The sequence below is a fragment of the Phyllobates terribilis genome, unplaced genomic scaffold (assembly GCF_046119375.1).
Source record: "Phyllobates terribilis strain yellow unplaced genomic scaffold, ASM4611937v1 Scaffold_12__6_contigs__length_324123572, whole genome shotgun sequence".
NCBI classification, from domain to species: Eukaryota; Metazoa; Chordata; class Amphibia; order Anura; family Dendrobatidae; genus Phyllobates; species Phyllobates terribilis.
The window spans coordinates 20,907,969-20,920,595 of NW_027362772.1; the positions used below are offsets into that span (position 1 = coordinate 20,907,969).

General features: G+C 41.5%; 1 protein-coding gene across 1 annotated transcript in view; it reads right to left on the reverse strand.

Moving 5' to 3' along the window:
• Positions 1-308: 308 nt before the first annotated feature.
• Positions 309-12,627, reverse strand: part of SCN1B (sodium voltage-gated channel beta subunit 1) — a 73,271-nt gene continuing 60,952 nt past the window's right edge. The window contains exons 6-7 of the mRNA XM_073655676.1: positions 4,972-5,070; positions 309-4,677 (exon numbers count right to left, since the gene is read on the reverse strand). Coding sequence (XP_073511777.1) covers positions 5,004-5,070 — 67 coding nt within the window. The 3' untranslated portion in view covers positions 309-4,677; positions 4,972-5,003. The remainder of the gene's footprint in view (positions 4,678-4,971; positions 5,071-12,627) is intronic.

Here is a 12,627-nt window from a genome sequence, read left to right on the forward strand (position 1 = left end):
CACAGTGCAGCCTCCTAGTCTGTGCAGTTTTAGTGTCCGTAACCACACCTACATCAATTAATTATCCCCCGAAGCACAACTTCTTTATTCTTTGGCTTTTGAGTTAGTACTTTTTCTCTGAATGTCACTGACTCGCTCAGCAAGGAACACTATCTCCAGTGAGGTGGGACGCTGCAAAAACTGTAGCAGCTGCATGATATTTGCACAAATGCATTTGAAACCTAAAACAAAAAGTCAGACCGACCTCCGCTCCTCAACATATCAATCAACATGTAAGTAAATGACAGGACAGACACGATATAAAGACATTTTCAATATTTATATCGTTAGATTTCTTTATTATTCTCAGTCAAATAAATAGAATATTTTATTTAAAAAAAAAAAAAAGCAAAAAATCAAACAAAAAAAGAAAATAAATAACAGCACGGCCCGCAAATCCCCAAGCCAAATTATAAGGAAGAACGCAAAAATGATATATATATATAAAAAAATATTAACAGTAGAATAAAAGATGAGAATAAGATGGCATTTTACAGCAGGGATTAACATGGTGGCAGCGGGTGATGACGGACAGACGGGTTTAACCCATTCATCTCCAGCATGAAGCATCGGCTGGTTCACGAAGGGTTAAGAAGCAGGCACAGTAAGACAGTAGAAGCTTGCTTTGCAAGGCTGCAGCTTGTTGGTACAGTAAGTTCAGCATGCATCATACATATTTTGCGGCTACGCAGTAGCCCTACTAAATCATATGCTACTGAGGAAGCTTCTTCCGGTATGACAAGCTCCCCGTGAGGCTTCAGGGGTCAACACCAGCCGAAACCAAAAAAGGAGAGGCTGCACTTAACCGAAAACTCCCGCTTACATCATAACCACAGAACTGGGAGATGAGTCGCTCTCTGATGAGGACCTGCTGTCAATGAACTGCAAAAGTTTGCAAAGTTGACATGGAAGGTACATGGAGGTCACTAGAGATGAAGAAGTTGTTATTGTCAATGTGTGCAAGAAAATACAGCTGAACCCTATCAACTGGATCACCACTGATTTTATGGAATATCACTAGCACACCAGGGATAGCTAATAAACCCCTGGACCACCAGGGACAATCAAAGCCTTCAAAAATTAGATCCTCAATGATACCCAGTTGGGGATAGAGAAATTAATAAAGAATCCTTAATAAAGGACAGGACTCTGCACCCCATTATTGGGTCACCATGTTGTAGTGCAATTTTTTTTGTATTGATAGGTCATCAGAAGCCAGTGGTCATTGCTATTAAACCCCTGGACCACCAGGGGCAACTACTGATGTCACTAGAGATGGAGAAATTCTTACTGTCAATAAAGCTGGATACTATCAACAGGATCACCACTAGTTACATGGGATATTAGTAGCACATCGGGAATAGCTACTAAACCCCTGGACCACCTGGGATGTCAACTGCCTCATAAAAATGATCACTAGATCATCAGATATACCCAATAATCACCAGTTTTGGATAGAAAATTAATGACAGAATCACCAGTTAGGAACAGGACTCACCATGGTTGAGTTTCTAAAGCAGGTTATTAAAACCTTGGACAACTAGGGCCAATGATGGAGGTCACCTTGGAAGATGAAGTTCTCATTGTCAGTTCAGAAAATAAAGCTGAATATTGTCATCAGCTAAATCATCACAGGTTACATGGGATACCACTAACTCGTCTGGGAAAGCTACTAACCCCCTGTACCATCATTAACAACTTCTGTATCATCAATCACAAATACACCCAATGATCACCAGTTGGGGATAGAAAATAAGCTACAAAATCACCATTATGGACTAGTTTGGGGCATGATTCATAATCATTCAATTTGTAAAGCAGCCTATCCCTGGGTCCTGACATGCAACTGATCATAACTAATAAACTCCTAGACCACCAGGGGAAACTTTTAAAGTTACCAGAGATGAGGCAGTTCTTATTGTCATTGTGGGGAACAAAATAAAACTAAACAACCACTGGTTACATGAGATACAACTAGCACACCAGGGGTAACTAGAACACCCCTGGACCACCAGGGATAGCCAGCATATCATGAAAAATGATTATTAGGTCATCAGCGATTCCCAATGATCACAGGTTGGGAATTCAGGGACAGCACTATCATGAGGTCACTATGTTGGAGTTTTTGTCTCTCTCTATCCCTGGGTCACGATAGTCTGGTGGTCACTATAATTATTGTTCCATAACGAACCAGATAGTTTCTGTGCAGAGTCATGGGGTCAATAATGGAGCAGCTCCAGTGCAAGGACCTCACAGAACAGCGGATCTCAGCTTCCAAAGCTACTGAGAGTATAATGAGGGGAAATGATACATTGCGATTAATTGAAGTCCAACCTTCATTTTTTGGGCTGGAGTTGTCCTTTAATTATGTTAAGGGATATTTAATACACCTTGTGCAAAACAGACTTTGGCTGAAAAACCTAAAAGGTTTACTAAATCGAGCCGATCAGTTTGGAGTTATCATTCATTATGATGACACCAATGTTTTGACGATTGCCCACTACCCTGACAATCAGCACCTATAACTTAGGATCGTGGCCACTAAGTTATCATCATTACATAATCCGTACTGAAATCAATAAGAAATGATAATGCACATCCTTTTAAGGGAAGGAATTTTATTTTTTATAAATTTTTTGCTTTATTAGTTTTTATTTTAATTATCAAAGGGTCCCTAAAGGGGTCTTTTCCACCCTCCATATTTCCTAAAGTGATATATTACTAAGGAGAAATCATAAAGTATATCCTTTTTAAAGAAATAATTTTATTGTTTATATATCTTTTATTTTATTAATTTTTATTTTCATTTTCATTAGCAGATGGTTCCTAAAGGGGTCTTTTTCCACCCTCCATATTTCCGAAAGTGACATATTTCTAAGGAAAAATCATAAAGTACATCCCTTTTAAATAATGAATTTTATTGTTTACATATTTTTTATTTTATTAATTTTTATTTTAATTATCAGATAATCCCTAAAGGGGTCTTTTCCACCCTCCATATTTCCTAAAGTTATATATTTCTAAGGAGAAATCATAAAGTAAATCCTTTTTAAAGAAGGAAATGTATTGTTTATTAATTTTATTCATTTTTATTTTCATTATCGGGGGGTCCCTAAAGGGGTCTTTTTCCACCCTCCATATTTCCTAAAGTGATATATTTATAAGGGGAAATCAAAAGTAAATCCTTTTTAAAGAAAGAAATTTGTTTATTCATTTTATTCATTTTTATTTTCATTTTCAGAGGGTTCTTAAAGGGGTCTTTTCCACCCTCCATGTTTCCTAAAGTGATATATTTCTAAGGAGAAATCATAAAGTACATCCTTTTTAAAGAAGGAATTTTATTGTTTATTACTTTTTTATTTTCTTAACTTTTATTTCCATTATCAGAGGGTCCCTAAAGGGGTCTTTTTCCACCCTCCATTTTTCCTAAAGTGATATATTTCAGTTGCAATACCCTGCCTGACCACTTGGTGTGCTGTTGAGGAGAGTGCACCTGCACACATTGCACAATACTGTACAGTGCCATTTAGTGGTGGAAATATTTTCTAATCTATTAATAGATGCAAAATTTGTGGGGGTTAAAATGCATTTGCAAGCCTCAGAGGAGGAGAAGCAGCCAGATCAAATCTTCCTCTTTCGATCATACATAATAGAATCTAATTTATTCTCTTTTTTTGTGTTTTATTCTGTATTACAAAATAAATAACATGCTTTGATAAAAAGTCATTAAACCCCTTTTTTTCCCCTCCCTGGAGCGTGACCCAGTGCACAGCAGGAGATGGGTAACCACACTTGGATTGCATCCCATAGTTCACATTCAAAATGTCACCCCAATGGCGGACACTGGAACAGCAGAGCCGACTGAGTTCTATCCATTTTTTTTCCAATGATCGTCTCCAGGTAATTGCCGTCCCGAGCGCCAGCATTCAATTAAAGCTTCGAATGTGCAGGGGTTTAACCCATCGGGTGCCAGACCACGTTGCAGCATGTTGTTTGCCAATACTGTGAGCGTGAACACCCCGTCCATTCCCCCCACATGGCTGAGCATATGCAAGACTAGGTGCATTTACGGTATGTTTTTTTGCAGCAGCAGAGAAAAAAAGATAAAGGATATGCATCAGGAGCGACATGCAAGGAATATTAAACATGCCCCTTAGATTGCTCGCCGTGTCTCGAATACTATGTCAAAAATTGTAAAAAAAAATAAATTTTTGTTTTTCGGTTCATTTGATGCAGGTTTGATCGGCGCCCCCTTTCCTCCCCCATTTCTCGCCCCCAACCAAAAACTTAAAGCAATTGCAACGTTGCGAAAAGAAAAAGTCTTACTTTCCACGGAAGCTTTTTTTTGGGTAAATTTCCTTAACACCTTCATTGCTGGTGAGGGCAATGATGAAGCTAAGGAGCATTGCATATGTGTGCGACCCGGGGGAAGCGAGCCGAGTCTTGTCCACGTCTTTTGCGTTGTCTTGGTGGAGAGAGGAAAGAGGAAAGGGTTGCGGCAGAGGTGTTGGCGGTGGTGTTGGCAGTGGAGTTGGTGGTGTTGGCGGCGGCGGCGGTGGAGGGCTGATTTGTGACCCATTACAGTTTTCGGTCCTCCCAGCAGTGTTTCGTTGCTCCTGGCTCCATCTGTTCTTCCAGCTGTTAAAGGGGAAGTACACCTTAATTAACTCCTATAGGCCTATTTTACTTTTAGCCTTGTTGTTCCATATTTTTTTTTTATTTTACATTTACATCACAGGGTTTTTATATGACTATTCATGTAAGCCCTCCTACACGACAATCTGGAAACACCCCAAAAACGCCCACTTTTTGCTAAGCCCTGCCCTAGAGGAGCCATGAGATTCTTTCATGCATTAAAGACCAGATATTACCTCTACACCCCCTACTGCTACACCCTTAGTATTACATAGAATATATTCAGCAGCCACTTACCTGGTTTCCCTGTGTCACTGTCCTGGGTCCCCCTACTCCTGCGGCTGCACTCCTAGGCAATTATCTTTAGTTTCAGTGGTTATTGCTAAATAATCTGAACTGTGAAAAAAAAGGAAAAATGGAAAAAAGATTCAAATTCTGTACAATTCAATGCAAAAAAGGCGGAGAGCACAATTTACATATTTGTAAAAATCAAAGAAGTCAACTTCAAAGTGATTATGTAATTTTTTTAAATCCCAGATTTTATGATGAATAATTTCTTAATATATCTTTATATACATTTTTCCGATACAAAAGCTCCAAATTCTTTGCATGGATACATGTTAAAAATTCTGACTACCTGCAGCCACCACTAGAGAGAGCTCAATAGCAGTCTGCATAAGTTTATACATTGTGCAGTAAGCTCCCTCTAGTGGTGGCTTTTTAGATAGCAATTTTTTAGATGCATAATACAAAATATTGGGTGCCATGTGAAGAAGGCAGCTCTTTTTTCCTGCCGTCAGCTGCATTGATATCAGAGTGCAGATGATGGCAGTGATGGGTCAGCTCAGAACCTGTGTCTCACTAACTCTGCTGCAGGAGATTGTTCTGATAAGGAGAACATTCACAAGAGAGAGGTGTTGACCCATCACTGCCATCATCTGTACTCTAAATGAGTATGTTCTGGAAGCGTGGAGTGTGGAAGCCACTCATATGCAATTTTTTACAAAAAAATTTTTAAAGTGATTTGCAAATTTTCAGAACTTTCCATGTGGAAGAAAATTATATAAAAAAATAAAGTTTAGCTACTCTATAAGTATAATTTAATAAAATAAATAATAAAAATAATAAATATAAAAATAATTTAATAATATCTATGGTATTTTATATGAATTGGAGCTTTAGTTGACAAAACACCAAAATAATCTGGAATCAACTCACAAAATCAGAAGCAAAAAAATTGGCAGAAATAGACATTTATAAAACTTGTCTGATTACAATATTTTATTTCGGGATATGTTTTCTACATGTTCCATATCCTTTGCAATGGTTTTCTGATAATCCAGAATATTCATTATTTCAAAATAATTCAGTTTTTGTTTCCTAAACTGAAGAATATTGAGATTTGAGAGTCCTCAGTGGTTGATACCTTTTAATGGCTAACTTAAAAGATGGTAAAAAGTTGCAAGTTTTTAAGACTACTCAGGTCTCTTCATCAGGCATAGTATAACCCAAAATCTGAAGAGTTACAAATTTATACACAATAAGACACAGAAATAATGCAATAGATGAGACAGGTGACGTAAAGCAGAGCTATTACTGTGGGAGAAAGACAAACAGTTCTGGCTGTAAATATTGGATTGGTTCATAGATAAGGAGTGTGAAAGTTTTATTGTCCTGTGAATGACATCTGGTCCAGGGTTCTGATGACCCCAAAGCTCTGATGACCACATTCCTTAGTTGATGTAGAATGACATAAATCCATGCGACACATTAATTCCTGCCCTGAAGCTGTCAAAGGTCACCATTAGTTTATATTCCAAGACTCTTCTGTCTCTCTGAGATTTGAAATGACCTTTTAGTACCAATAATTTCATGTCTGTGATGCTGTGATCAGGGAGACAAAAATGCTTGGCTACAGGTAGATCTATTTTTTCTTCTTTTATTGTGTGGCGATGATGATTCATCCTTGTCCTAAGTTTTTGCCCTGTCTCCCCTACATACAGACCCCCAACTGGACATTTGGTAAATATAATTAAGTACCAGTAGCGTAGCTACCGGGAGGGCAAAGGGGGTGGCGGCCCCGGGCCCCGCACTCTGAGAGGGCCCACCTGGAGTTATGCCAGTGTAAGCACGCCGGATACATTTGCACTCCGGGCAGAGCAGGGAGACTATGTCCCTTCACTGCCCGGGGGCCGCTTTGGGGCCCTTGACCAGAAGGGGGGCCCCTGGTGCTAGCATCGGGCCACCCCGCCCATCACCACCGCAAGTTTACTGATGAGAAAGGGAGCGCGGCTCCCTCTCCCATCAGTCCCCTCACTGTGACTGACGTCTCTGATGTTATTACTTGGTGCCTGGCCGCTGTGCTGAAGATGTGTGCGGGCCGGGTACTCTGAGCAGCGAGGGAACGAGGAGGAGAAGTGAGTTCTGTTTATTTTTTTTTTGCAGGGTTGGGGGCGGCATTATATTACAGACTCTGACTATGGGGAGGGGGGGCATTATATTACAGACTCTGCCTATGGAGAGGGGCGGGGGGCATTATACTACAGACTCTGCCTATGAGGAGGGGGGGCATTATACTATAGACTCTGTCTATGGGGAGGGGGGGGGCATTATCCTAAAGACTCTGCCTATGGGGAGGGGGGGAGCATTATACTAAAGACTCAGCCTATGGAGAGGGGGGGAGCATTATACTAAAGACTCTGCCTATGGGAGAGGGGGTGAGCATTACACTAAACACTCTGCCTATGGGGAGAGGGGGGAGCATTATACTATAGACTCTGCCTATGGGGGGGCATTATAATACAGACTCTGCCTATGAGGAGGGGGGTGAGCATTATATTACAGACTCTGCCTATAGGGGGAAAGCATTATACTACAGACTCTGCCTATGGGGGGGAGCATTATACTACAGACTCTGTCTATGGGGGGGAGCATTATACTATACAATGGACTATGGGGGAGCATTATACTATATTGAGGACTATCTGGTGCATTACACTACATGTAAGCTATTTATACAGTGTGGGAGATAATGTGGGGTCTTTGTATAGTGTGGGGGCCATCATTCAGAGTGGGAGGTAATGTGGGGTCTTTGTATAGTGTGGGGGCTATCATACAGTGTGGGAGATAATGTGGGGTCTTTGTACAGTGTGGGGGCCATCATACAGTGTGGGAGATAATGTGGGGTCTTTGTATAGTGTGGGGGCCATCATACAGTGTGGGAGATAATGTGGGGTCTTTGTATAGTGTGGGGGCCATCATACAGTGTGGGAGATAATGTGGGGTCTTTGCACAGTGTGGGGGGCATCATACAGTGTGGGAGATAATGTGGGGTCTTTGCACAGTGTGGGGGCTATCATACAGTGTGGGAGATAATGTGGGGTCTTTGTATAGTGTGGGGGCCATCATACAGTGTTGGAGCCATCAGTTTGGGGGCTACTAAGGGGTCAGTATACTGTGTGGGGGGTACTATACAGTGAGGGGGAATTATATTGTGTATAGGAGAACATCATACTTTGTATAGGGGAGCTGTACATGGGGGGAGACGCAGGACATTATTAAATCTTAAGTGGGCACTTATCTTTATAGTGGAATTCAGGTTATTATGACTGTCAAAGGGGCACACAGAGGGCATTATTACTTTCTAGGGGCACAATGTGGGCACTGTTTTCTAGGGCACTTGCACACGGCATTTCTATAGTCTAGAGGGTTGTTTTACCATCTAGAGGGCGCACAGCAGGTGCAGTAATAGGGGCACGGCAGCAGCGGCTCAGTATTGGGGTATCAGCAGGAAGTGGGGTTTGTGAAGGTTGGGAATAGATGTGGTCAGTGCCTGAAATATAAGGAGTCAAATGTGTCTTTGTTGGGGCACAATGTGGGCACTGTTTTCTAGGGCACTTGCACACGGCATTTCTATAGTCTAGAGGGTTGTTTTACCATCTAGAGGGCGCACAGCAGGTGCAGTAATAGGGGCACGGCAGCAGCAGGGGCTCAGTATTGGGGTATCAGCAGGATGAGGGGTTTGTGCAGGTTGGGAATAGATGTGGTCAGTGCCTGAAATATAAGGAGTCAAATGTGTCTTTGTTGTGATCTCTGCAGACTCTGAGTCCTGGAAGGAGAAGTCGTCGTGTCGGTCTGGGCCAGATGGAAAAGACGGGAAAAGTGAACAATTTAATCAGAAAGAACATCAGCTGTAAGTTACTATATATGTATAACCGTGCTGTGATCTCTTATATGTTCTGCAGGACTGTTATCTATCAATATATGTCACCATATATAACTGTGCTGTGATGATTTCTTATATATTCTGCAGGACTGATGTAACCATATGGTGGTAGTATCAGTGCTGGTCTTGGTATAGAGATTATTTTCAGTAACAGCACAGTCATCTGCTGAGGTTCTCCTACATCCACTATCTGGGTGCGCCACCATAGTTGTAATCAGGGTTACCTGGTTAGGGGCCCACTAAGAATTTTCGCCCCACCTGAACCAAAACCCCTAGCTACACCTCTGTTAAGTACACTATGTTAGATGTGATACAGCTGAAAGTACCTGGGATCTTATAGTCCTGATGTGAGTTTGGGATCTTCATCTTGTCTGTGGTCATTATAAACGGACAGGTTTTACATTTTTCTGGTTGCAGGGAAAGGTTCCTGTAGCTGGTGGAGATGACAGGGAGCTTCTGACAATGATGCTTCTTAGATTTGGGGGCTGCCTGAAACACAGAAGTGGGGGGTCTGGAAATATGGATTGTAATCGGGCATCTTTTTGTAGTAAGGGTTGTAGTTTCCGTGCTGCTCTCCTTAGCGCCTCCAGATTTGGATTGTAGGTGACTACTAGAGGCACCCGGTTGCTTTCTTGTTTGGTTTTGTTTTGTAGGAGATGATCCTGGATATTCTGGTGGCTCTTGTAATCTGATTCTCAATTGTTCTTGGATGGTAGCCCTGATTCAAAAAGGTCTTTCTGAGGCCATCAAGGTGTTTGTCACTATCCATAGGGTTGGAACATATCCGATTGTATCTGATGGCTTGGCTGTAGACAAGGTTGATGGTGGGATGAAATCGATTAAAGTGTTCATGGAACGTCTTCAGCTGTTGCTCAGACCCCGTCCAGATGATTAAAATATCGTCAATTAAACAAGAGTAGGCCAGAGGCCTGATGGGACATGAGGACAAAAAGTCACTTTTAAGCTTGGCCTTTAAAAGATTTGCGTACTGTGGAGCCATTTTACTTTCCATCGCTGTAGCAGTCTCTTGTAGATACAGTGGTGGCCAAAAGTATTGGCACCCCTGCAATTCTGTCAGATAATACTCAGTTTCTTGCTGAAAATGATTGCAATCACAAATTCTTTGGTATTATTATCTTCATTTAATTTGCTTGCAAGGAAAAAACACAAAAGAGAATGAAGCAAAAATCAAATCATTGATCATTTCACACAAAACTCCAAAAATGGGCCAGACAAAAGTATTGGCACCCTCAGCCAAATACTTGGTTGCACAACCTGTAGCCAAAATAACTGCGAACAACCGCGTCCGGTAACCATCAATGAGTTTCTTACAATGCTCTGCTGGAATTGTAGACCATTCTTCTTTGGTAAACTGCTCCAGGTCCCTGATATTTGAAGGGTGCCTTCTCCAAACTGCCATTTTGAGATCTCTCCACAGGTGTTCTATGGGATTCAGGTCTGGACTCATTGCTGGCCACCTTAGAAGTCTCCAGTGCTTTCTCTCAAACCATTTTATAGTGCTTTTGGAAGTGTGTTTTGGGTCATTGTCCTGCTGGAAGACCCATGACCTCTGAGGGAGACCCAGCTTTCTCACACTGGGCCCTACATTATGCTGCAAAATTTGTTGGTAGTCTTCAGACTTCATAATGCCATGCACACGGTCAAGCAGTCCAGTGCCAGAGGCATCAAAGCAACCCCAAAGCATCAGGGAACCTCCGCCATGTTTGACTGTAGGGACCGTGTTCTTTTCTTTGAATGCCTCTTTTTTTTTCCTGTACACTCTATGTTGATGCTTTTTGCCAAAAAGCTCTACTTTTGTCTCATCTGACCAGAGAACATTCTTCCAAAACGTTTTAGGCTTTCTCAGGTAAGTTTTGGCAAACTCCAGCCTGGCTTTTTTATGTCTCGGGGTAAGAAGTGGGGTCTTCCTGGGTATCCTACCATACAGTCCCTTTTTATTCAGACGTCGACGGATAGTATGGGTTGACACTGTTGTACCCTCGGACTGCAGGGCAGCTTGAACTTGTTTGGATGTTAGTCGAGGTGCTTTATCCACCATCCGCACAATCTTGCGTTGAAATCTCTCGTCAATTTTTCTTTTCCGTCCACATCTAGGGAGGTTAGCCACAGTGCCATGGGCTTTAAACTTCTTGATGACACTGCGCACGGAAGACACAGGAACATTCAGGTCTTTGGAAATGGACTTGTAGCCTTGAGATTGCTCATGCTTCCTCACAATTTGGTTTCTCAAGTCCTCAGACAGTTCTTTGGTCTTCTTTCTTTTCTCCATGCTCAATGTGGTACACACAAGGACACAGGACAGAGGTTGAGTCAACTTTAATCCATGTTAACTGGCTGCAAGTGTGATTTAGTTATTGCCAACACCTGTTAGGTGCCACAGGTAAGTTACAGGTGCTGTTAATTACACGAATTAGAGAAGCATCACATGATATTTCAGAGGGTGCCAATACTTTTGTCCACCCCCTTTTTTAGGTTTGGTGTGGAATTGTATCCAATTTGGCTTTAGGACAATTCTTTTTGAGTTTTTTCATTGAAGACAAATTAAATGAAGATAATAATACCAAAGAATTTGTGATTGCAATCATTTTCAGGAAGAAACTGAGTATTATCTGACAGAATTGCAGGGGTGCCAATACTTTTGGCCACCACTGTATATGTTGTTATCAAATTCAAAGTAATTGTGGGTGAGGATGAATTCTGTAAGTTTCACCACAGAATCGGCAACAATTACTGTATTTTCCATTAAGATTTTGCCGGCATTTATTCCATCCTGGTGTGGGATTAGAGTAAAACGATTCCACTTCCACATCCCACCATCAACCTAACACTCAACTACTCCTGTACTGAAATTAACTTCTTTGGACACCATCATCAAGCTACAGAACAATGAAATAGAGACATCCTTGTACCGGAAGCCAATTGACCGTCCTACATATCTTAAATGGGACAGTTTCCATCCGAAACACATACAAAACTCTATTGTCTACAGCCAAGCCATCAGATACAATCGGATATGTTCCGACCCTATGGATAGAGACAAACACCTTGGTGGCCTCAGAAAGACCTTTTTGAATCAGGGCTACCATCCAAGAACAATTGAGAACCAGATTACAAGAGCCACCAGAATATCCAGGATCATCTCCTACAAAACAAAACCAAACAAGAAAGCAACCGGGTGCCTCTAGTAGTCACCTACAATCCAAATCTGGAGGCGCTAAGGAGAGCAGCATGGAAACTACAACCCTTACAACAAAAAGATGCCCGATTACAATCCATATTTCCAGACCCCCGACTTCTGTGTTTCAGGCAGCCGCCAAATTTAAGACGCATCATTGTCAGAAGCTCCCTGTCATCTCCACCAGCTACAGGAACCTTTCCCTGCAACCATAAAAAATGTAAAACCTGTCTGTTTATAATGACCACAGACAAGATAAAGATCCCCAATTCACATCAGGACTATAAGATCCCAGGTACGTTCAGCTGTATCACATCTAATGTAGTGTGCTCAATTATATGTACCAAATGTCCAGCTGGGGGTCTATATGTGGGGGAGATAGGGCTTAGGACAAGGATGAATCATCATCGCCTCACAATAAAAGAAGAAAAAATAGATCTACCTGATGCCATGCATTTTTGTTCCCCTGATCACAACATTGCAGACATGAAATTACTGGTATTAAAAGGTCATTTCAAATCTCAGAGAGACA